At 41.9% G+C, this 27,673-nt stretch overlaps 1 protein-coding gene across 1 annotated transcript in view; it reads right to left on the bottom strand.

Annotated features, from left to right (window-relative positions):
* Positions 1–27,673, bottom strand: part of LOC124619798 — a 424,654-nt gene that overhangs the window by 320,839 nt on the left and 76,142 nt on the right. The window contains exons 5-8 of the mRNA XM_047146390.1: positions 22,856–23,001; positions 11,541–11,762; positions 11,197–11,393; positions 963–1,126 (exon numbers count right to left, since the gene is read on the bottom strand). Coding sequence (XP_047002346.1) covers positions 963–1,126; positions 11,197–11,393; positions 11,541–11,762; positions 22,856–23,001 — 729 coding nt within the window. The remainder of the gene's footprint in view (positions 1–962; positions 1,127–11,196; positions 11,394–11,540; positions 11,763–22,855; positions 23,002–27,673) is intronic.

Genomic DNA, 27,673 nt, shown 5'->3' with positions numbered 1-27,673 from the left:
TGTGCAAATAATGAAATGTTTCCTAAGAGTTAATATATTAAAAAACCAGAAACCCACCTCGATTGCAAAAAAAGCACCTAGTGTTAACCTAGGTTTGGGTGTAGATAACTACACCTTCTTCAGAACAATAAAACACGCAAGTGCCTAAGAAGACCTTTGTCCATTATTAAAAGAACACCATAGCTGTACATTTATAAATGAAAAAAGGGAAAACACGAACAGTACATGTGTACAAAGTGAAAGCCACTACTTAACTTAATGGTGTATGCTCCACCTCACACCACCGCTTATGGCGCGTCATGGCCCATCGAACATAGGCCGGTGTGAGGTGGAGCATACACCATTAAGTTAAGTAGTGGCTTTGACTTTGTACATATGTACTGTTTGTGTTTTCCTTTTTTTTTGTTTATAAATGCATAGCTATGGTGTTCTTTTAATCATTGACAAAGGTCTTCTTAGGCACTTGTGGGTTTTATTGTTCTGAAGAAGGTGTAGTTATCTACACCGAAACCTAGGTTAACACTAGGTGCTTTTTTCACAATCGAGGCGGGTTTCTAGTTTTTTAATGTATTAACCAACGATTGCTGATGCGCTGCGATGTTGAAGGTTCTTTCCTAAGAGTCAACCAAATTTTTATGCTGTCTCTCTAATCCTACTATGCTGATCCTTTGAACCTAGTTCTGAATGATGTTTACTTCATGAATAAGAGTCATTTCACTCTGATACATTTACCTCTTTTGCATTTTAAGGAACCCCTGATACCTAAAAGCTAACTTTTTGACAGAATTTATTTGTTTGGATCTATCAAAGGTAGTAAGTGGAGGTCTTTAATATTTTTATTTCATTACAGTTTCATTTAAGGGAACTTCAGTGTTTTGATAAATCCTTCCACTTAGTGAATATGATCTTTCCACATGCTGTTGTTGTAGTTTGTGAATAAATCTTTAGTACTATCTGCTTACCATTCCCAATTTCATTTAGATTCTGTGGAGTCAAAATATCTGAGCAGCTTTCTGGTCCTTCAATGTTCTGGTCAAAGGTCACCCTCAGCTGTCGAATATCTGATGACAAAGAAGCTTCCACAAGCTGAGGTGCAGGAGATTCCACTGTTATCACAGCTGTTTTCCTGTTTAGGGATTTAATAAACTGATAACAGAATAAGTCTTGTATAGTTTCCTTTACTAACACATTATGCAACATCAACATTTTATGTTTTTGATATACTGTTATGAAGTAAAGTTAATGCAATATAACATAAATGTTGTATTGAAAGAAAATTGTAATTGAGAAAACTGTGCAATAACTAGGTGCCAAACTGGATGGTGAGTACTTACATTCGGCAGGGGGAGGGGGGGGGGGGGGGGGGGTAAATCCCAAGCGCTCTTGACAGAAGCAGTTAAAAAACTATTTCTGATTTTCAGAACATTCACGATCCTTCCCGAGTGAGGTCGGAGATACTCATTGGGGAAGGCGTGAAAGCACTGGTAGGTCTCTCAATATCCAAGTAGAGAGTCATCCAACTGATGTGAGGACACAAAAGGGACATACACAAAGAGAAAAGCATCACAGAGGGTAGATCAAAAATATGCACTGAGCCAGCATCAGCTCAGAGATGGTGATATGAACAGGATAAGAAGTAAAGATGGAATAAGAAGGAAGAGAAATGAAAACTGGAAAGAAAAATGCATTTAAAACTTGGAAGAAAGTAGAAAAAGAGAGGAAAGAAAAACCAGAGAGAGGGTACAAGGACAGTAAAAGATGTAATTATTAAAAAGCCGAAAAGAAGACAAAGCAAACAGCAGTGACAAGTTACTAGAAAGTATGCAGTGAAGACTGCATAAGAAAGAACACAGTGGATTTTCTCTTTGCAGCCAAGACAAGCATTATCGCAAAAGATGTAGAACGTAATCCAAATGATCAAGCTGACAGAGTAATCAGTAACATCGGCATGTGGCTTTAACACAATGGAATAACACTTAACTGCAACAAAATTATAATGCGTTCTGTTTCTGGCATGGAACTCCCGAAAAACAGAATTTTTATTGTCCCAAGGTGGTCAAAGAGTCAGTGAAATTGACTATTTTAAATTCTTAGGACTAAGGACAAATGAAAAGATTTCTTGCTAGTATCACTTTCTAGATCGTGTGCAGAAACAGAAACTGATGATGACGATTGGTTTGTGGAGTGCTCAACTGCACATTCATCAGTGCCCGCACAAAGTCCCAATTTTTACACAGACCAATTTTTTTATGCAATCCAATGTAGCCAGTGTCACGAATGATGATGATGAAATGTTGGGGACAAGACAAACACCTAGTTCCCGGGCAGAGAAAATCTCAAATCCGCCCAGGAATCGAAGCCGGGACCCTGTGATCCAGAGACAGCAACGCTTGCCACTATACCACGAGCTGCGGATAGAAACAGAAACTAAATGGTGCTATGTTCACTATGAGAATAATCTCCACAGTCTAAAAAGCTCTACTGTCTGTGACAATGAAACATGATGACTTGTTTACTTTGCTTACTTCTCACTCTAATATCTCCTATAGTATCATATTTTTGGACAACTCTGTGCATTTGCCAAGAATATTCTTACCCCAGAAAAGCAGATCTGGGCAGATTTGCTGTGTCAGTTCTTGAACTTTGTGTAGGCCATTATTCAAGTAGCTTGGAATTCTAACTTTGTTATCCCTGTACACATATTCAAATATGGGATTTTTTGCTGTCAGTATTGACTCATTCTGAAAAAACATTAAGTGTTCATTCAGTCAACACTAACCAAAAAAAAATTGCCAGAGGATACTACTTCCTTCAGCATCTAACATAAATGTGTTCTTTTAGGAAAGTCTGCATGGCCTGGAATATTTACAGGATTTGCAAAAAGACTTCTTACTTCTGCTGATTATATCTTAAGGATCCCAAAACTGAGCAAACAGTAATTCCATCATACAAATCCAGTTAAAAACATGGCTGCTATTGCAGCAAATGATGAAACGTACTGCTCTCTGATGAGATATGGTCTAGTGTTGAATCTGACAACCAATATGTTTATTCTGAGAGAGAACATTTGCACATGGAATATTCCAACATAATAGTGCCAAACTGGCAATGGGATGAGAAATCAGGAATGAGTGTATATGGATGATCACATATAATTTTTAATGATACTTTGATTATCCATAAGTAGAGAAATGAGATCATTTAACCTACTGTTCTCCCATATTCAAGTGCAATTATAACTCTTCTTATCAATGACAATGTTCATTCCTATATAGCTCAGCTAGTAAATGACATGATACAGTGTGATCATATTACTTGAATGTCATGTCCACAGAGCTCCCTCGACTTAGATTACACCATACCTGTAACTTACATTTCAGCCAGTGTGTAAAATTTTATCAATAAAAGAGGTTACATTTATTTAAAAAAAATTGAACATCTCCAGTATCTAATTAGCAAAAAATTGTGTGCAAAAGTATCTATGATATTCCTATTGCCAATGGAAAAATGCAAAATTTTTGTGCATTTTCTGGCATGACTTTTTATACTGTAACTAAACATATAGCTGGATGAACCTGTAATTGATAGCAGTGAGATGTTTGGGAGAAATTTAAGTGTACGTCAAAAGGATAGACAAATGAAAAATGGAAGTGAAGTATTTGTCACAGTAGACAGGAAACTCAAATCCACTGAGTTAGAAATTGGTGCTGCATGTGAGATCATTTGGGGAAGACTCAGTATTAGGGGTGGGCATAAAATGATAACTGGGTACTTCCATTACCTATCAGACTCATCTCCTGATGTAACTGAAAAGTTTAGAGAAAACCTCAGTTCACATGTACATAAGTTCCCCAATCAGACTTTAATCATCCAACAAATAATTGGGAAAACTATGGTTTTGTTAGTGGTTGGTGTGATAAAACACCCTGTGAAACTTAACTAAATGAGTTCTCTGGCAAGTACCTGAAACAAATAGTTGGGAACCCCACTAATGATGGAAATATACTGAATCTAATGGCAACAAATAGACCTGACTTCTTTGAGGATGTCAACACTGAAACTGGTATAAGTGACCACGATGTGGTTGTGGCAACAATGATTACCAAAGTACAACTAAAACAAGCAGAAAGATATATATGTTCAGTAAAGAAGGTACAAGTTCGGCTGGCCACTGTGGCACAGCAGCTCTAGGTGCTTCAGCCCGAAACCACGCAGCTGCTATGGTCACAGGTTTGAATCCTACCTCGGGCATGGATGTGTGTGCTGTCCTTAGGATGGTTAGGTTTAAGAAGTTCTATGTCTAGGGGACTAATGACCTCAGATGTTAAGTCCCATAGTGCAGTAGAGTCATATCTCAATGAGGAAATTCAAACTTTCAGTATAGGGCAGGATCATTTAGATGGACTATGGCTCAAGTTTAAAAGAATGGTTGACCATGCACTGCATAGATATGTACCTAGTAGAACAGTTCATAATGAGAGGGAACCTCCGTGGTATAGAGTTACTGTAACAGAACTTGTAAAGAAACAGAGATTACTGCATAGTAGGTGTAAAACAAAGCATAGGGCTATAGAGTAAGAGATTCTGAATGAAATGCATGTGAAAGTCAAAACAGCAATGCATGATACCTTTAGTGACTACCATAGCAGAATATTGTCATGTGATCTTTCACAGAACCCAAAGAAATTCTGGTCATATGTAAAGATTGTTAATGGCACCAAAGTTAGTGTTCAGTCCCTAGCGAATGAGACAGGAACTGAAATTGAGGGTATCAAAGCAAAAGCTGAAATGCTTAACTCTGTTTCAAAATGTTACTTCACAAAAGAAAACTCAGGAGAACTACACCAATTTAATCCCCGTACCACAGAATAGATGGTAGGTGGAGTCGGGGCAGACCAAGGAGAAGGTACCTGGATTCGGTTAAGAATGATTTTGAAGTAATAGGTTTAACATCAGAAGAGGCACCAATGTTAGCACTGAATAGGGGATCATGGAGGAATTTGATAAGGGGGCTATGCTCCAGGCTGAATGCTGAAAGGCATAATCAGTCTTAAATGATGATGACCACAGAATAGACGAATGAAATAAGTATTAGTGTCAATGGTGTTGAGAAACATCTGAAATCATTAAAGTTGAACAAAGCTCCAGGTCCTGATGGAATCCCTGGCAGATTCTATACTGAATTTGCAGCTCTTTTAACTATTATCTGTCATAGATCCCTCGAACAAAAATCTGTGCTCAGTTCTTGGAAAAAGGCACAGGTCATACCTGTCTACAAGAAGGATAGCAGAAGTGATCCACAAAACTACTGTCCAATATCTTTGACATCTACTTGTTATAGAATCTTAGAACATATTCTGAGGTCAAACATAATGAGGTACTTTGAACAGAATGACCTCCTCAATGCCAACCAGCAAGGATTTCGGAAACATCGATCATGTGAAACACAACTCACACTTTTCTCACATGACATACTCAAAGCTTTGGATCAATGCAAACAGACAGATGCAGTATTTATTGATTTATGAATATCATTTGACTCTGTACCGCACTATGCTTATTGTCAAGATACAATCATGTGGGGTACCAAATGAAATTTGTGACTCCACTGAGGACTTTTTGGTAGAGAAGACACAACATGTTATCTTTGATGGATGTAGAAATAACCTTGGGTGGACCCCAGGGAAGTGTGTTGGGACCCTTGCTGTTCATGTTGAACATTAATGACTTTGCAGACAATATTAATAGTAAAATTAGCCTTTTTGAAGATGTTGTAGCTATCTGTAATGAAGTACTATCTGAGAGAAGCTGCATAAATATTCAGTTAGATCTTGATATGATTTCAGTGTGGTGCAGAGATTGGAAACTTGATCTAATTGTTCAGAAATGTAAAATTTTGGCACCTACAAAACAAAAAACATAGTATTCTATGACTATAATGAGTCACTGCTGGAATTGGCCAACTCATACAAATACCAGGGTTTAACACTTTGTAGAAATATGAAAAGGAATGATCACATAGCTTCAGTTGTGGATAAAGCAAGTGGTAGAGTTTGGTTCATTGGTAGAATTCTGGGGAACTGAAATCAATCTAAAAAAGAGATTGCTTGCAAACCACTTGTGTCATTGGTTCTAGAATAGTGCTCAAGTGTGTGTGGGACCCATACTACATAGGACTGACAGGGGATATCGAATGTATACACAGAAAGGCAGCATGAATGGTAACAGGTTTGTTTAATCCATGGGAGAGTCTCACAGAGATACTGAAGGAACTGAACTGGAAGACTGCCATAAACTATCCCAAGGAAGTCCATTAACAAAGTTTCAGGAACTGGCTTTAAATGATTAATCTAGGGATATGTGGCAATCTACTACGTATCACTCACATAGGGATCATGAGGATAAGGTTAGAATAATTACTGGATGCACAGAGGCATTCAAACAGTAATTCTTCCCGCACCCCATATGTTAATGGAAAGGAACAGGACTAAACCCTAATAACTCGTATTGTGGGATGTACCCTCTGCCATGCACTACCCCCCCCCCCCCCCCCCTAGTGGTTTGCAGAGTGTAGATGTAGATAGGTTTTTTCCCCAAGGATTTCCAGAAGTGTAGACAGATTCAAAAACTGGATTACTTCTGTTATTAGGATCTCTTGTAGAAGGACACAGAGTTTCAAAGTTATATCAAAAAACACAAATTAGCTTTGAGACAAGTCATAAAAGAGACAAAAAATAAAGGAATGGAATCATCCAATAAAAATATGTCCATGGAGAAAGGTTTGGTAGTTCTTTCAGAGAAGAATATAATTCATAAAAATATTTTGTTATCACAGGATGGAAAAAAATGACTGATCTTAGAGCAGTTGCAATCAATTTCAATCCTTCTTATACAAGTGTTGGTGTTAAATTAATGAAAGAAAATTTTGGGAATTCACCCAATACAACATTCAAAAAACTTTCAAGCACTTAAATAAACATTCTACACATGTTCTCAGTCCAGCAGACTCAAGTGAACTTCTAAATCCAGTTAATTTGCTAAAGAGTAGATATTTGGCTGGTTCCAATGATATCCCAGATTATATGATAAAAATATCAGCATTGCACATATTTCCTCCTTTGTTAGATATCTGTCACCGATCATTATCAAATGGTGTTTTTCTCAAAGCAGTAGAAACAGCAAAAGTAAAAAAAGAGATGTTCACTAGTGTACTGGTAACTTTTTAACTCAAAACTAAATTGTCCATGATGACAATAGCAGAGGAAACAGTGACAAATACATTAGTCATTGCACTACCACATTGTGTCAAAAAGGTGTACATCATGCAAGAGCAAACTATACATCTGCTTACCCAGAGATATAAAATCTCTTTCTGAACTACATACAGTTAAAAATTTGTGACATCCTACCTTTTGCAAATCTGCTTTTTTCAATCTCTCATTAACTCATCCACATTTTTAATTGTAAATGTAAGTTGTAAGTATATGATATATACTCATACTTGTAACTATTCATTATATTGATCCTATTTGTAACAAAAAACTAAATGATTTATATTTGCAAGTTGTAATACCACCATGTAAACTGATTCTCAATTCAGTATCTTGTGTACCATATATGAATTCAAACAAATGGGCAAGCAAATATTTAAATAAACACATGTGTGATTTCAAAATTATCAGGAGAAACAAAACCAGCATTCTACAGATTGGAATGTGGAATGTCAGATCCCTTAATCAGGTAGTAGGTTAGAAAATTTAAAAATGGAAATGTAAGAATATTATGAGAAGGGAAGTTGCTACTTACAGTATAGCGGAGATACTGAGTAGCAGATAGATTGTGCCTATCTGCGACTCAGCATCTCTGCTATATGTTGAGTAGCAACTTTCCTTCTCACAATATTGTTACATTCCATCCTGGGTTTTCCATTGTTTTAAAAGGGAAATGGATAGGTTAAATTTAGATATAGTGGAAATTACTGAAGTTCGCTGGCAGGAGAAATAAGACTTCTGGTCAGGTGAATACAGGGTTATAAATACAAAATTAAATAGGGATAATGCAGGAGTAGGTTTAATAATGAATAAAAAAATAGGAGCATGTGTAAGCTACTATGAACAGCTTAGTGAACACATTATTGTAGCCAAGATAAACATAAAGCCCATGCCAGGTATATATTTAGAATACTCATTTTTATGCATATGGATACCGCTTTTTTCATGTATGTATTACATTGTAGTAACTGGTTTAGCACCTTGGATTTCTGAAACAAGCGACTGCTAAACTCAGAAATGCAGAATCCAGTTGCACATAGTGGTGGTGTACTGCATAAATAGCATTTTGCACACTACCTTTCATATTTTTTATCCAATACTTGTTGCAATCTGCAGTGCTATTCACCATATAACATCTATGAAGTAATGTGATACATTAGTGTCATAGTGAATAATAAAACACGCATTGTAGATGTACACGTAGATGTAGATTTACAGCATCACTGCCTTTACTCCATTGAAAAATATTTAAATTTATGGAATGTGTTATATAAATACTTACGTGTAATGTGTATTATTGTAACCTTAAATATGTATGCCTTGAAATGACTTTCAGCCTGTATATTTATAACTTGACTTGTCCAATGTCTTATGCATAAGCTGCTATGTAGACAACAGGACCAATAAAAATACAATACAATACAATACAACTGGTGCATCCAACATGCATTCTGGAAAAAGTAGTATTTTCATTTTCTTACATATTAAAATATTTCCTGCTACCAGTTATAATTATTTTTCTTTTAATTTGTTTTATGCACAATATGTTTGGGTAAATAAGTCCCACTGTAAAGTTTGTGTTGTACCTTGCCCACACATTAGTACTGCTGAGAGGAGAGGTGCAGTGAATTCAAGGTCTTGATCAGCATGAGATTAATTAAGGAGCTGAAACAATTGGTTTAATGCTTAAGGGATTATTAGCTAATGACTGTATGTTAACACATCACTTTTTGTAAGTTCTGATTTGGTTCCAGTTTATTGTTCTAATAGGCCTGTACAGTACTGTCTTGTGAGGAAGAGTGGTTTCTGGCTGTATGTGGCTAGTGGATACTGAATTACATTGAGTTTGCAGGTTTGACACAAGTGTGGAATATTGTGTTAACAGGCATTAATAGCATGTTCTGGAATTTGAGATATCTTTCACAGCACTGGTTGTCCTAAACTTGAGAAGGTCCTTTGATCAAAATCTGGACTGTTTACTTGCCAAAATGAATCATTAGATGCTGGATGATCATTGGTGCATGTGGACATGCTGCAGTACATTTCCCCAAAGCATCCTGCACATGATCAGTGGGTCTGTGTCAGGGTAAAGGGCAGGACTATCCACTCACCAAATACCCTTTTGTTCCAGGAGCTCCTCCACCTGTGCATTTTGATGTGGTTGTGAATTGTCATCCATAAAAATGAAGACCAAGCCAAATACGCTGAAAAGAAGCACATGGGGAAGGAATGCTGTGTCACAATAATGTTGACCAATGAGTGTATTGTGTTCATATATTTGGAGGGCAGTATTCACAGGCAACATTTTGCCTTTCCACAAAATAATATCTGGACCACCAAAACAATTTTGCAATGTTCCTGAATGCATTACAGGTCCCCATGTCTCAACATAAGAGGGTATGTAATGCACCCCAGGGTACTGTCGAACGTAGTCATACTGGTGGTCCAGCATTAAGGTGTAGGGCAACATAATGATGCAGGGGAGTGCAAATCTCCAAAATGTTGAACACAGTACAGTCACTGATAAACATTATTGTGATGCAGTACTCCTTCCCCATGTGAATCTTCCTAGTTGCATTACATGTTCCCAACTCTGGCCATATGAGGGTATGCAATGCAGCCAGAAACATTGTCAAACATGATTGTTTTGGTGGCTCAGGTGCTATGAAGTGGGAGGGGGGCATAATATTGCATGGGTGTACCAACCTCCAAATCCTTGAATGCAGTAAATTCATTAACACATTGTATTCTTCCCCATGTGTGTCTTTTCAGTAGTTCGTGCAATCTTGACTTCATTTTTATAGGCAGCAATACATGACTGCATTGAACTGCACAGGTTGAGTACCTCTTAGAATTACAAAATATTCAGTGAATGGATTGGCCTGCCAATTTTGACAACTTAAATCCCATTGAGCACATGTGGGATGCGTTGGGGTGGGGGAGGGGGGGGGGGGGGAGATGTATGTCCACATGCATCAATGACCATTTAGCAGTTGTCCACTGCACTTCTGGAGGGATGGAATAGCGTACCACAAGAACTTCTTACCAAACATATGACCAGTGTGGCAGCACATTGCACAGCATGCATTGCTATCCATGCTGATCATCCACCTTATTAAGAACCGTATCCTGCCTTTTGTAATGTCCAGGAGACCATTATAAATCATGATGACTACACTGTAATTATTGTCTTTGAATAAAAGTGCCATTTGAGTTCATCTCATTGTGTATGTCTTTCTGTTGTCTACTACACTATAGCTGTTCTTTCTGTGTATGGCCCAAGTTTCACTGAGCTATGTTACTTGGCGGTGACATATCATGTGAAGAGTATTTCCATTCTTAAGTTTTGCACACATGTATCCTGGGTGTCTCTTAAATTACTGGAGTTGTATGCAAAGGAAATAAAAAAAATACTGCCTCACACTGACTTCATAACACTAACATCAAAAAAATACCCCCCCCCCCCTCTCTCTCTCTCTCTCTCTCTCTCTCTCTCTCTCTCTCTCTCTCACACACACACACACACACACACACACACACACACACACACACACACACACACACAGAGAGAGAGAGAGAGAGAGAGAGAGAGAGAGAGAGGGGGGGGGGGGAGTGGGAAGGAGGTGGGAAGAGGATAAGGGGAATGAAGAAGAAGTATTCTTTAGTATTCTTTGTTATAACAGCATTAATTAGCTGCTACTCACATGCTTTCTCTAAACAACCAATACACACATAAATAAAGCATAGAAAGAAGTACTGAAAGCCATCAGCATTATTAACAAAAGGTGAAAGAGAAAACATCAACAATGGCAGAGCTTCCTGAATATGACTCTCTATAAAGACAAAAAGAATCACAGAACTCAGAGGAAAGTCATGCACACATAGTGAAGTGCATAAACAACATAAATTAACAGTATGTGCCTACCCTGGTATTTCTTCTGCAGCATCAACAGTGTATGCCAGTCCAACTGTAAGAATAGTTGCTCTCCAAGCAACAAAGGAACCACAAGTTACAACCAGTCCATCAATATCAGCAAAGAAAATGTGTGGTTGTGGACGACCAGGCTCTGACGCAAAGCAAAACACAGAACTTAGTGGGGATGATGACAGTGTCATTACCATCTGCAATCAATCAATTAAATACAAAAAATGATACATGCTGACAGCAAATACCCTGCCATGACTGAGGGACTGCTAAAACTAATGGCACAAATAGATTAGTTTTATATAACATAGAGGCTTTCATATTTAATTTATTTTCATGCTTGCCTTAAAGCTCTCTCCAATCTTAACAGTTGTGGGTTCAACTTTCTCAATACCCAGGCTGCTACTATCAGCAACAAGAAGTTCAGCAGAACCATTGACTAAATTTCCAGGAATTCCATTAGATTCACACTTAATACTGTATAGACCTGGAGCAGCAACACGAGCATCCACCTCCAGCTCAATCACATCCTCCTCCACTTCTTGTAACACTACTGGTAATTTTACCTGTAATAATGCAGTTAATGTTAAGGTGTATAACAGCCCTGTACAATATACATTAATAGCCTTGAAGAATTAGAAGGGAATACATGGAATACATATTTGTACTCATAGGCTTATTCCATTAAAACTGCAAAAAAAAAAAAAAAAAAAAAAAAAAAAAAAAAAAAAAAAAAAAAAAAAAAAAAAAAAAATGTTATTTGGTTGTTAAATTCAACAAAACATACTAATGTGACACAAATAGCTCTTTCACTTATGTCCAAATTCATTATCCACACTCTGTCTGAAGATTTCAGTACGTTTATAATACATAATTACAACATGAAACATGAAGGAAAGCAACCAAAGTCGCTAAATTACAATTAACTGCATAGCAAACACTCACGCACTGTGTAAACAAGTTGAAGTTGTAGGACTTACTAGTCTATTTCTCAACAAAAAGTTGTTAATAATAATGCCGTGAAACATACAATGCTTATAACAGCATCCATTAAAGGTGTACATATCATGATCTAAACATATAACAGCTCTAAAGTTACATAATGTTGGAGAACATGATCCCAGATTAGTTAAACAACATGATACTGAGTGTATTTTTTCGTATTTACATTAAATTATTAACAAAACATGTTTCATTTCACCATCTTCAGCTACAATGAAGTGTTATCTGCATATTTTGTACATGTTTTGAGCCAATAGCAGTTTTTATAACATTTTACATCCCACTAATAAAATTAAATTTTTGTTAATGGTGGGCATGATAAAGACATCCTGTGAAACTTTACTAAATGCCTTCTCTGAAATATATATATGCTTCCACTCTCACAACCAGGTGCTGGAAAATTTCTTGGGGAATGGCAGCCCGTATCGATCACGGTCGGTGAGGCCTGGCATGAAGTCAGCATTCCAAAACATCCCAAAGGTGTTCTATAGAATTCAGGTCAGGACTCTCTGCAGGCCAGTCCATTACAGGGGTGTTATTATTGTGTAACCACTCTGCCAGGGCTGTGGATCATGTTGAAAGATGCAGTCGCCATCCCCGAATTGCTCTTCAACAGTGGGATGCAAGAAGGTGCTTAAAACATCATTGTAGGTCTGTGCTGTGATAGTGCCATGCAAAACAACAATGGGTGCAAGCCCCCTCTATGAAAAAACACGGCCACACCATAACACCACCACCTCTGAGTTTTACTGTTGGCACTACACACGATGGCAGATGACGTTCACCGGGCATTTGTCATACTCACACCCTGGCATCGTATCGCCACATTGTACACCATGATTTATCACTACACACAACATTTTTCCACTGTTCAATCATCTGATGTTTATGCTCTTTGCACCAAGCGAGGCATTGTTTGGCATTTACCGATGTGATGTGTGGCTTATGAGCAGCGACTCCACCATGAAATCCAAGTTTTCTCCCCTCCTGCCTAACTGTCATAGTACTTGCAGTGCACCCTGATGCAATTTGGAATTCCTGTGTGATGGTCTGGATAGATGTCTGCCTATTACACATTACAATTATCTTCAACTGTTGGCGGTCTCTGTCAGTCAACAGACGAGGTCGGCCAGTACTCTTTTTTGCTGTACATGTCCCTTCACATTTCCACTTCACTATCACATTGGAAACAGTGGATCTAGTGATGTTTAGGAGTTTGGAAATCTCACATACAGACGTATGACACATGTGACACCCAATAATCTGACCACATTTCTAAGTCCGTGAGTGCCACAGAGTGCCCAATTCTGCTCTCTCACTATGTCTGATGATGACTGAGGTCGCTGATCTGGAGTACCTGTAAGCAGGTGGCACCACAATGCGCCTAATATGAAAAATTTATGTTTTGGGAGGGGGGGGGGGGGTGTCCAGATACTTTTGATCACATACTGCACATATATTTTTTTTAAATGATTAATGGAAAATCTCATATAAAGATGTGAAACAAATACTAACAAAGAGATAGAGGGGCTGGCCAGTACTTACCTCAGCTCAGTACAGCTGATAGATACACAAAACAGAACAGAAAATTTATGTTCCTAGCATTTGGAACTTTGTTCCTTCGTCAGGGAGGAGAGGGGGGAAAGAAAGGGAAGAAGGGAACGTGGATTCAGTTACTCACAACCCAGGTTATGAAGCAACAGGGAAAGGTAAACAGGGAGGGTAGCAAGGATGGAGGCATAGTTGTCAGAGGGAAGCCAAAGATATTCTACTGTAAGTACTGTGCCAGCTTCAAACCAAAGAGGATGCATATAGAAGTAAAGAGGTATGTAGTATAAAGATAAACACAACTCTGTAGGATGAAAAATGCATGAATGGCTAAAGAGGAAAGGGAAAGAGGAGAAGACTGAAGAGTAAATGGGAGTGAGGTTGGTTAATGTAGGTTCAGTCCAGGGGTATGGCGGGATGAAAGGATGTGTTGGAGTGGAAGTTCCCATCTCCGCAGTTCCAAGGGACTGGTGTTGGGCGGGAGAAGCCAAATGGCACGTACAGTGTAGCAGGTTCCTAGGTCCCTAGACTTATGCTGGAGTGCATGCTCTGCTACTAAGTATTGGACATCTCCTAGGTGGACAGTTCGTCTGTGTCCGTTCATGCGCTCAGCCAGTTTAGTTGTTGTCATACCGATGTAAAAGGCTGTGCAGTGCAGGCATGTCAGCTGATAAATGACATGTGTTGTTTCACATGTGGCCCTGCCTTGAATTGTGTATGTTTTACCAGTAGTGGGGCTGGAGTAGGTGGTTGTGGGGGGATGCATGGGGCAGGTTTTGCAGCAGGGTCAGTTACAGGGGTAGGAACTGCTGGGTAGAGAAGGTAGTCTGGGAATATTGTAGGGTTTGACAAGGATGTTACAGAGGTTAGGGGGGTAACGAAAGGCAACTCTGGGTGGTGTGGGGAGAATTTTGTCAAGGGATGATCTCATTTCAGGGCTTGACTTTAGAAACTCATATCCCTGGTGGAGTAATTTGTTGATGTATTCAAGGCCAGGATAATATTGGGTGACAAGGAGGATGCTTCTGTGTGGTCTGGGGGTAGGAACATTGTTGTTGAATGGGGAGGAATGTATTGCTCGGGAGATCTGTTTGTGGACAAGGACTGCAGGATAGTTGTGGGAGAGGAAAGCACTGGTCAGGTTATTGGTGTAATTGTTGAGGGATTCGTCACTGGAGCCGATACGTTTGCCATGAATACCTAAGCTGTAGGGAAGGGAGTGTTTGATGTGGAATGGATGGCAGCTATCAAAGTGAAGGTACTGTTGTTTGTTTGTGGGTTTGATATGGACAGAGGTGTAGATGTGAGCTTCAACAAGATGAAGATCAACATCCAGGAAGGTGGCTTGGGTTTTGCAGAAGGACCAGGCGAAATTCAGATTCGAAAAGGAGTTGAGGTTATGGAGGAAATTAAGGAGTGTTTCTTCACCATGAGTCCAGACCACAAAGATGTCGTCTATAAACCTATACAAGGCCAGGGGAAGCAGTTGTTGGGTCTTCAGGAAAGCTTCCTCTATGCGGCCCATGAAGAGATTGACATAGGACAGAGCCACCCTGGTTCCCATGGCCGTTCCCCTGATTTGTTTGTAGGTCTGGCCTTCAAAAGTGAAGTAATTATGGGTGAGGATGAAGTTGGTAAGTGTGATAAGGAATGAGGTTTTTGGAAGATCTTCGGGTGGGCATTGGGAGAGGTAGTGTTCAAGGGCAAAGAGACCATGGGTATGTGGGATGTTTGTGTAAAGGGATGTAGCATCTATGGTGACAAGAAAGGTTTCAGGTGGGAGAGGAGTGGGAATGGATTTGAGGGGTTCTAGGAAGTGGTTTGTGTCTTTGATGTAGGATGGGAGTCTGCGGGTGATACGTTGGAGGTGTTGGTCTTCCAGAGCTTAGATATGTTCTGTTGGGGCTTTGAAGCCTGCCACAATGGGATAGCCAGGATGGTTCTCTTTGTGGATTTTGGGTAATACACTCCTGGAAATGGAAAAAAGAACACATTGACACCGGTGTGTCAGACCCACCATACTTGCTCCGGACACTGCGAGAGGGCTGTACAAGCAATGATCACACGCACGGCACAGCGGACACACCAAGAACCGCGGTGTTGGCTGTCGAATGGCGCTAGCTGCGCAGCATTTGTGCACTGCCGCCGTCAGTGTCAGCCAGTTTGCCGTGGCATACGGAGCTCCATCACAGTCTTTAACACTGGTAGCATGCCGCGACAGCGTGGACGTGAACCGTATGTGCAGTTGACGGACTTTGAGCGAGGGCGTATAGTGGGCATGCGGGAGGCCGGGTGGACGTACCGCCGAATTGCTCAACACGTGGGGTGTGAGGTCTCCACAGTACATCGATGTTGTCGCCAGTGGTCGGCGGAAGGTGCACGTGCCCGTCGACCTGGGACCGGACCGCAGCGACGCACGGATGCACGCCAAGACCGTAGGATCCTACGCAGTGCCGTAGGGGACCGCACCGCCACTTCCCAGCAAATTGGGGACACTGTTGCTCCTGGGGTATTGGCGAGGACCATTCACAACCGTCTCCATGAAGCTGGGCTATGGTCCCGCACACCGTTAGGCCGTCTTCCGCTCACGCCCCAACATCGTGCAGCCCGCCTCCAGTGGTGTCGCGACAGGCGTGAATGGAGGGACGAATGGAGACGTGTCGTCTTCAGCGATGAGAGTCGCTTCTGCCTTGGTGCCAATGATGGTCGTATGTGTGTTTGGCGCCGTGCAGGTGAGCGCCACAATCAGGACTGCATACGACCGAGGCACACAGGGCCAACACCCGGCATCATGGTGTGGGGAGCGTTCTACCATTCCTAGACCGGCAAGGGAACTTGCTGTTCCAACAGGACAATGCACGTCCGCATGTATCCCGTGCCACCCAACGTGCTCTAGAAGTTGTAAGTCAACTACCCTGGCCAGCAAGATCTCCGGATCTGTCCCCCATTGAGCATGTTTGGGACTGGATGAAGCGTCGTCTCACGCGGTCTGCACGTCCAGCACGAACGCTGGTCCAACTGAGGCGCCAGGTGGAAATGGCATGGCAAGCCGTTCCACAGGACTACATCCAGCATCTCTACAATCATCTCCATGGGAGAATAGCAGCCTGCATTGCTGCGAAAGGTGGATATACACTGTACTAGTGCCAACATTGTGCATGCTCTGTTGCCTGTGTCTATGTGCCTGTGGTTCTGTCAGTGTGATCATGTGATGTATCTGACCCCAGGAATGTGTCAATAAAGTTTCCCCTTCCTGGGACAATGAATTCACGGTGTTCTTATTTCAATTTCCAGGAGTGTATAACTGGCATACAATCTGCCTACTTCAGAAAGAGACAGAACATTAAATATCAATAGTACAATATGCAAATCCAAATGCACATGTAGAAGAGAGTTATGTGTGAACTGCCACTGACAGAACTTAGCACACATTGTTTTTAAGTATCATCACCAGAAGACAATTTGAAGTGTTAACTACTCTCTCCAGTTAACAGGAAATTTATGTATCACAATAATTACAAAATACAAATCCAGATGCTCATTGGATAGGACTACAGCTCATGTGACCCGCCAGAACATTAATTCAAACTGTATTTTATAAAGTTCAGTAGGTTTATGGTAATTTAACAGAGATGGCTAACAGTCTAAACGCACTCAGTCTAACTCACAGCCAAACCAACACAACACAACGCAAGTGCCTCTGCGAGAGAAATATCAAAACCTGATTAATGACCTATGTACAGTCTGTAACATGTTTGGCAAATTAATGTTCAGCCACAGTCTGAGCAATTTCAAATGGCCACAGCATCACAACCACCTATTCCAGTATCTGCACCTCCTTACAACTTTGCTCAGCCAATATCAGCAGTGCTCACCCTGCCCAACACAATACAATGGTCAACTGCACTGTCTCCAAGTGTAAACATAATTTGACCCTGCTCACACTGTGCAAGCTTCTATATCAGTCACGGCAAATCCACAGGTCAAAATCAGAAAACAGCACTAGATCAAACGATCACTGGCACCTTGACAGAAAAGTTACATGCATGGCACACAACATGTCTATCATGCCATAAAGAAGGTTATTAATCACTGCTTTCCACATAAAATAGCGAGCAGTGCCACTGGTCAAGAAATAGAAGCTCCACTACTACTCAACTGGGTAAAACTGCAGAGACCCTTCCAAGTCACTGACTTTAGTTTTACAGAGGATTTTTATGAAAAAAAAGGAACTACCACAATTAAATGTTATGTTGTACTGTTTATCTGTCCTGTGACTAGAGCTGTTCAGCTTCATCTGGACCACAATGTTGGCACTACAAAGCAGGCACAACATTCTACACACCATCTATAGTGACAGTGATCTAATATTTCATGCAGCCAACAAAGAGATAATAGACCTGTGAACAACTATCTCTGCTGGTAAGACCCACCAATACCTCACTCAAAAAGGTATGACTTGGAAGTTTATAGCTCCAGGTGTGGCTTGGTGGGGAGATTTCTGGAAGACAATGGCCAGCTCAATCGAAAGATGTTTCCAAAAGTACTTGGATGCTCCAGTATGGACAATGAAGGACTACAGATACTGAAGTCACCTTGAACTTGAGCCAATCTCTCAAATTAAAGATGAAATGCACACTCCAGCACACTTCCTTAGGAGGGGACCTACAACACTGCCAACAGTAGCTGATCCATTGATTATAACAGAGTTCAAATTCTGTCAGAAAACAACAGAAGATTTCTGAAACAGATGGAGGAAGGAGAATCTCATGCACTTGTGTAACTTTCACAAAGTCAAATGCCTAAATGGAGGAGGCTCTGAGTCAGTGACATCATCCTTTTGGGAAAAGTTCTCACATACTACATGTGGAAGGCAGCAAGAGTGCAAGAGATGAAAGAAGGTAGAGATGGAGTCTCATACACAGCCAGCCTTGTAATTGCCGAAGGAGGATACTTCAACACGCCTGTTCAGCTGGTCCTACCTCTATATGTGGGCCAGGGTGAAGAGGGTCTAAGTAATCCCTTAACGATGTCTCAGAGTTTTATTGTATCTCTGCTTTGTAAGTAAAGTTGTTATGTAATTTCCATGCTATATATGCACCAATCAGCCAGAACATTATGACCACCTGCCTAACAGCCAGTATGTACACCTTTGGCACGGATAACAGCAGTGACACATCATGGCACAGAAGTAATGACACCTTGCTATGTCACTGCAGGGAGTAGGCACCACATCTGCACACACTTCACCCAATTCCCATAAGTTCCAGGGAAGGGGTGATGAACTCTAATGCCACTTTCAATCTCATCCAAGATGTGTTCACTTGGGTTCAGATATGGTGAGTTGGGGGACCAGCATATCAATTATAACTAGTCACTGTGTTCTTCAAACCACTCCATCACACTCCTGGCCTTATGACATGGAACATTATCTTTGAGAAAAATGCCAATGCTGTCATGAAACTTGATCATTATGAAGGGGTGTACATGGCCTGCAACCAGCGTATGACACTCATGGTGCCTTGCATGAGCTCCATTAGACCCATGAATGCTCACACGAATGTTCCCCATAGCATAATGGAGCCGCTGCCAGCTTGTCTCTATCCCGCACTACAGGTGTCATGGAGCTCTTACCCTGGAAGACAATGTATTTGTGGCCTCCAATCTGCATGATGAAGAAGGTATTGAGATTCAGCAAACCATGCAACAATATGCCACTGCATCAATACCCACTGCCAATGGTCACATGTCCACTTCAGTTGTAGTTGCCAATGTTGTGATGTTGACACTGGAATATGCATGGGTCATTGGGTGTGGAGGCGCATTGTTAGGTATGTTTGGAGCATACTTGTATGCTGGCCAGCATTAGAATATGATGTTACCTCTCCCACAGCCTGCTACCTGTCCTGTTTTACCACTCTGCCAAGCCTATGATGTCTGACGTCTCTAAAGTGCAGTGGGCACTCAATCCCATGCTGTCTGGATGTTGTTTCACCTTGGTTTTGCTGCATGTTGAAGACACTCACCACAGCACTCCTCGAAAACCCGACAAGTCGTGCAGTTTTCAAAATGCTCATACCAAGCCTCTGGGCCATTACAATCTGTTCTCACTCAAACTCAGATACATTGCATGCCTTCCCCATTCTACACATGAACAGCATTCTCACTGACACTAATGTACCATGCGTATGTATGGCTACCAGTCATTCCTCAGAAGGTGACACTTCTTCCATCCAGATGTGTTTATATCAACAGTAGGACAGTGGTCCTCATATTCTGACTAATCAGTGTACAGTCTGTGCAAATAAATATATATGCTACTTGACGTTAAATTTACTTTCTAATTGTTCCCACATCCATAACTCCTGCAACGATATCTTCCTCTGACTGTATAAGCATATCCATAACTATAAGCTCAACAGCTATGGTCACAGATGGGCCAGTTGGTGTTCTGGTCACAGATAGGCCAATTTGGACCTACTGACTGCAACATCATTCTCTGCCAATGACATCCTTTGGATGCAGTAGGGAGGGGTGGGTATCACTACACCACACTCCTGGCTGATATCTATTTAGCAAACCTGGTGGTGTGATCACTCTGCAATTAGCTCCTTAGCTGGCATCATGAGGCTGGTGCACCCTGTTCCAGTTTGGTGACAGTACCAGGAATCAAACCCAGGTCTCATGCATGGGAGTCAGCCACACTGGTGTCTCACTGATGAATGTGGTCCTTCTGACTATAAGGGGGACTCATAAACTACACTTCTTCTGTATCCCCACAAGTAGAAGTATAAAGAAATGAAATATGTCAATCTCTGTGGCTGAGCACACGGTGCACCTCAAACTTCAAATCCCCCCTCCTGACTTTCCAACAATGCAACCATATGGTCTCAAACAGGAGCAGCAACATGGACTGGCATGTAATTACCTTCCCCCAAAGTACATGGATATGCTTCCTCAGGCTTATGCAGATATGTGAATTGTCTTGGTTGCTAGAGCCCAATACAGTCAGAAGAAGACCTAACTACACAGATTATGAGTGCAGCAAAAAATGATTCACTGCTACTGGATATTTTTGATTGGGTGGATCAGAACATACTGCAGAGTATGATTTGTCGAGCAAAGGTAGTGATCATTATACTGAGTAGATTTTTGTATTCAATCCCTAAGAAACATCAGTATTAGTGGCAAGATTAGAAATGTGAGTCAATTTAGTTTTCCTTGTAATGTGGAAAACGACAATTTCTGAAACTAAGCTGGTGTGAAACACTTTATGTTCTAAGTCTCCTTCACAATCTGTATAAGTGTGTAATGGTAACTATCGAACATACTATGGAATTAAACACATGTATGTAATTTGTCTATTTTATAATTGTTTAAAATCAATCAATATCTCCTAAACTTGTACTGAAATACACTCCTGGAAATGGAAAAAAGAACACGTTGACACCGGTGTGTCAGACCCACCATACTTGCTCCGGACACTGCGAGAGGGCTGTACAAGCAATGATCACACGCACGGCACAGCGGACACACCAGGAACCGCGGTGTTGGCCGTCGAATGGCGCTAGCTGCGCAGCATTTGTGCACCGCCGCTGTCAGTGTCAGCCAGTTTGCCGTGGCATACGGAGCTCCATCGCAGTCTTTAACACTGGTAGCATGCCGCGACAGCATGGACGTGAACCGTATGTGCAGTTGACGGACTTTGAGCGAGGGCGTATAGTGGGCATGCGGGAGGCCGGGTGGATGTACCGCCGAATTGCTCAACACGTGGGGCGTGAGGTCTCCACAGTACATCGATGTTGTCGCCAGTGGTCGGCGGAAGGTACACGTGCCCGTCGACCTGGGACCGGACCGCAGCGAGACACGGATGCACGCCAAGACCGTAGGATCCTACGCAGTGCTGTAGGGGACCGCACCGCCACTTCCCAGCATATTAGGGACACTGTTGCTCCTGGGGTATCGGCGAGGACCATTCGCAACCGTCTCCATGAAGCTGGGCTACGGTCCCGCACACCATTAGGCCGTCTTCCGCTCACGCCCCAACATCGTGCAGCCCGCCTCCAGTGGTGTCGCGACAGGCGTGAATGGAGGGACGAATGGAGACGCGTCGTCTTCAGCGATGAGAGTCGCTTCTGCCTTGGTGCCAATGATGGTCGTATGCGTGTTTGGCGCCGTGCAGGTGAGCGCCACAATCAGGACTGCATACGACCGAGGCACACAGGGCCAACACCCGGCATCATGGTGTGGGGAGAGATCTCTTACACTGGCCGTACACCACTGGTGATCGTCGAGGGGACACTGAATAGTGCACGGTACATCCAAACCGTCATCGAACCCATCATTCTACCATTCCTAGACCGGCAAGGGAACTTGCTGTTCCAGCAGGACAATGCACGTCTGCATGTATCCCGTGCCACCCAACATGCTCTAGAAGGTGTAAGTCAACTACCCTGGCCAGCAAGATCTCCGGATCTGTCCCCCATTGAGCATGTTTGGGACTGGATGAAGCGTCGTCTCACGCGGTCTGCACGTCCAGCACGAACGCTGGTCCAACTGAGGCGCCAGGTGGAAATGGCATGGCAAGCCGTTCCACAGGACTACATCCAGCATCTCTACGATCGTCTCCATGGGAGAATAGCAGCCTGCATTGCTGGGAAAGGTGGATATACACTGTACTAGTGCCGACATTGTGCATGCTCTGTTGCCTGTGTCTATGTGCCTGTGGTTCTGTCAGTGTGATCATGTGATGTATCTGACCCCAGGAATGTGTCAATAAAGTTTCCCCTTCCTGGGACAATGAATTCACGGTGTTCTTATTTCAATTTCCAGGAGTGTAGATTTACAACAGTTTTCTGTGACAAATTCTGCAAACATCTATGGTACAGAAGTATGTTTCATCTCATTACCAATAAAACTGCTTCAGTGAGTAGACCAAGAATTTTTTTATACATGAATGGTGGAAGAATCTTCATTTCCATGTTCTACAGCAATTTCGCACTATTTTTCAGCTCACAATACATAAAAATTACATAATCAGCCATATAAAGCAAAATATCATTTGATGCTACTTCCCAAAAAGGTCAAGGTCTTATAACAATGAGATTACCTGGTCATTTACATTGCTTGAAACACTGCAGCTAATATCTGGCAGTACTGAGTGTGATAGTCCAGCACCAATCAATTGCAATTTCACATCCCTGTCCAAAAGTAGGTCAACAACAGGTGGCCACACAGTCAGGATATATGTGCAATCTGTAAAACAGAAAAAACTGTATATGAAGCTGTAGAAAAAACACCACACACACACACACACACACACACACACACACACACACACACACACACACACAGACTTTGAGCTTGCACCATAGGTCTGTTGTGAAAGTGTTGTTTCACCATTAGATTCATCAACAATCAGTAAAAATCTCCTATACAGTTTTACTGCAAGGATATCCATGTTGTGTATGTAGGTCACAGTTAAAACCGTTAGTTTTAGTTAATAAGTAAGGAAAGAAGGAGCTGTAAACAATACTGGCTCTCAGTCACATCAGTCACTAGCTTTTTTTAATTGTTACTGGCTAGTATTACTTCTACATTTTTATAATAGTAATTGCATTAAGTAACAAGTTTATCAACTGGTGCAACACTTACTAAGGCATGAAACTCTGCATGTATGTCATATCACTACTGAAAGACTTGAAAATGTCTATTACATCATGATAAGCAAAGGTTTACTCTTAACATCCTTAATATCCCACAAAATAGAGCTGAGTTTAAGTGGAGAACAATTAGAACAATAATGGAGGACACTATTCAAACCTCCTAACCATATCTTCAGTAAACAAAACTGTTCGTCAGATTGATAATGTTAAGATAAAGTATAATACACAAGGTGTCAAAAACAGTCTGAACAGTTTTAAGGGTGTTGCTGGGTAGGTTGTACTAAGTTATGTAAACTCAAACAACTTCACAACTTGACATTCAAAACAAAAATAACAACTGATAAATATGCCCATACCAACTAGAGTGCTAAAAAGAGAAATACAAACTTATCTCTGTAACCAACTGCATCTTTGTAACAAACAAAAGCTGGGCACCTTATGTAGAATGTTTTATTTGAATTAATCTATACTACTACTGCCTAAAATATTTGCTATTCCTCCTCAAAGACCTTACACATAGCACAACACCATGATTCTTTGATAGATAAGCAGCAAAAATATTTTTCAGGAGGGATAGGAATGCTGATAAACCACTTAACACAAATGTTGCAGTTACCATGGTGATTTTATTGAAAAAAAGATGTTATGTTCTAGTGTGACAGAGTTTTTGCTTTCTGAGCAACTGAAGGTAAACATTTCTTTATATAACATACTAAATGAGTTTTACTCATTAAAATTTGAGAAATAATTACATAATGTTTAGTTTTTATGTTTCATGTTGAGTGATAAGTTACTGGTGCAAGATGGCTTGATAGAATTTGTCGGCAGTGGATCATCATTACACCAGTCAGGGCACCACATTTAACCAGCAGCTACCAGCAGCAAGAAGATACCACCATTTTGTTATTGTTGCCTGTGACCTACTGGCGACTAGGCCTCTTTTCTTGGTGTCTGAAACCCATGGCAGAGTTGACAGAAAACATTACTACTGGTGACACAAGAAGCATTAGAGAAGTGAGGCAGAAAGGAGCTGGAATGGTATTCTTTCAAATGAAACTACATGCAGGGTGTCCTGACGCAGCAAGCATCACTGCTGGGTCAAACATTAGCATAAGTTATGACACAGTCAACCACTGACATTGCAGCCATAGCTGCAACACCATCGACACAGGAAAAAGATGGAAGCCAGACTGGAGTACTGATGACCTGATGACCACACGACCAAGCCTTGCACTGCTGTTCTACTGTGGCCTACGTGATGCAGAATGATGTCCACTCCATGTGTTACATTTATGCAGTACATGTCTGCCTGCAGTCAGCTGCAAGAGGTATTCCATGCCAGCCATCAACCTGGAGTGGTCACCAGTCTGCTATACCAGATGCCGCTTCCACTAGATATAGAGCTACATCTACATCTACATCTACAGTGATACTCCGCAAGCCACCCAACGGTGTGTGGCGGAGGGCACTTTACGTGCCACTGTCATTACCTCCCTTTCCTGTTCCAGTCGCGTATGGTTCGCGGGAAGAACGACTGTCTGAAAGCCTCCGTGCGCGCTCTAATCTCTCTAATTTTACATTCGTGATCTCCTCGGGAGGTATAAGTAGGGGGAAGCAATATATTCGATACCTCATCCAGAAACGCACCCTCTCGAAACCTGGCGAGCCAGCTACACCGTGATGCAGAGCGCCTCTCTTGCAGAGTCTGCCACTTGAGTTTATTAAACATCTCCGTAACGCTATCACGGTTACCAAATAACCCTGTGACGAAACGCGCCGCCCTTCTTTGGATCTTCTCTATCTCCTCCGTCAGACCGATCTGGTACGGATCCCACACTGATGAGCAATACTCAAGTATAGGTCAAACGAGTGTTTTGTAAGCCACCTCCTTTGTTGATGGACTACATTTTCTAAGCACTCTCCCAATGAATCTCAACCTGGTACCCGCCTTACCAACAATTAATTTTATATGATCATTCCGCTTCAAATCGTTCCGCACACATACTCCCAGATATTTTACAGAAGTAACTGCTACCAGTGTTTGTTCCGCTGTCATATAATCATACAATAAAGGATCCTTCTTTCTATGTATTCGCAATACATTACATTTGTCTATGTTAAGGGTCAGTTGCCACTCCCTGCACCAAGTGCCTATCCGCTGCAGATCTTCCTGCATTTCGCTACAATTTTCTAATGCTGCAACTTCTCTGTATACTACAGCATCATCCGCGAAAAGCCGCATGGAACTTCACTGCTCAACTAGTACCTTCCACCTGGTGGCCACATGCTGACTGACTTCTTTTGACTGCAATATGCCTTGTTGGGGGACCACAGTTCCTACTTGGACCTGACTAGCTATGAGCTCATGAGTACAGATGTTCCCAGGAGCTCAACTAGTACCTTCCACCTGGTAGCCACATGCTGACTGACTTCTTTTGACTGCAATATGCCTTGTTGGGGGACCACAGTTCCTACTTGGACCTGACTAGCTGCCAAGCTTCTACTTGTCTTGTGTGGGCACACTTTGCTTCTGCTGGCTTGCCTTGTGCAGGCACACTTTACCACTGCAGGCCACTGTTGCTGCTGCCTATGCTGGGGTTCTTGGTTCATCACTGTGTGCTTGTATGTTTCCTGAATCGAGCAGCATGTCTGTGCCAGCCGACATGGTCGACTACTGCAGAGGTCAGCATAGTTGCCTGCCTCCCGAACTGAGTTCTGATGCTGTGCTTCTTCACCTGCCTGAGTGCTGATGACATGAATCAGCCCCACTGCAGCCTGCTCAGCTACAGATTCCATGTGGTGTCTGTTCTTTTGGACATGTCACATTCACCCACCTACAAATTTTGCCATAGTGACCCCATCCAGATAGCCAGCAGGGTCTCCAGTCGCTATTCAAATCCTTAGGCCTATCCTAGAACCTCTCTCCAGAGTCCATCTCTCTACTCACCCATACCACTGACCGCACTCCTACCTTCCATGTGCTTCCTAAAGTCCAACTTAACCACCCACGATGCCCCATTGTGGCCATTTACTGTGCCCCAATGAGAGAATCTCTGCTCTTGTAGACCAACAGCTTCAACCTATTACCTGGAACCTACCCTCCTATATAAAAGATACCAACCATTTCCTCCGCCGACTCTCCACAGTTCCTGTCACTTTACCACATGGTGCCCTACTTGTCAGTATTGATGTCACCTCCTTTTACACTGACATTCTTAATGCCCATGGCCTTACTGCTATTGAACACTACCTTTCCCAATGCCCGACAGATTCCAAACCAACAACCTCCTTCCTAGTCACCATGACAACTATGTTCTCACCCACAATTACTTCTCCTTTGAAGGCATTACCTACAAATCCAGGGTATGGCTATAGGCACCCGCATGGCACCATCCTATGCCAATCTATTCAGGGGCCATCTAGAGGAATCATTCCTAAGAATCCAGAATCCTAAATCCCTCACCGGGTTCAGATTCATTGCTGATGTTTTTCTATCTGGATCGGGGGTGAGGACACCCTATCCACATACCTCCAGAACCTCAACAACTTCACCCCATTTGGTTCTCCTAGTCCCACTCAGCCCAAGAAGCCAACTTCCTAGATGTTGACCTCCACCTCAAAGGTGACTACATTGGTATCTCCATCCATATCAAACCTACTAACCACCAGCAATACCTCGACAGCTGCCTCCCATTCCATTCCAAGAAGTCCCTACTGTACAGCCTAGCCACCTGTGGTTGTCGCATCTGCGGTGATGAGTCGTCCCTCTCAAAATATACTGAAGGTCTCACTGAAGCCTTCACAGACCATAATTACCCTCTCACAAGGGGAGGCCGCCAATTGAGAAATTCAGATTCGATTCATACTGTGCATAATAAAAGCTCATGGCCAGAGGTGTAATGTGCCAAAGCACCAAGATGCACTTCTCAGCCGTTGTCGAGAAAATCTACAGTTAAAAGAAACCGTTGTGGTGAAATACTCTCTACGATTAATAATTTTCTGCAGCGTCGTGGCGCTGCGGTAAGCGCTCGGCTTTGTAATCCGAAGGTCACCGGATCGAATCTCGCGCTATGCAACTTTTTTTATTTTATGTTTTTTTGTAATTCAAATGTATACACACACACACACACACACACACACACACACATATATATATATATATATATATATATATATATACTCCTGGAAACGGAAAAAAGAACACATTGACACCGGTGTGTCAGACCCACCATACTTGCTCCGGACACTGCGAGAGGGCTGTA

Source organism: Schistocerca americana, chromosome 6 (genome assembly GCF_021461395.2).
Source record: "Schistocerca americana isolate TAMUIC-IGC-003095 chromosome 6, iqSchAmer2.1, whole genome shotgun sequence".
NCBI classification, from domain to species: Eukaryota; Metazoa; Arthropoda; class Insecta; order Orthoptera; family Acrididae; genus Schistocerca; species Schistocerca americana.
This window is presented reverse-complemented; position numbering and strand designations above follow the sequence as displayed.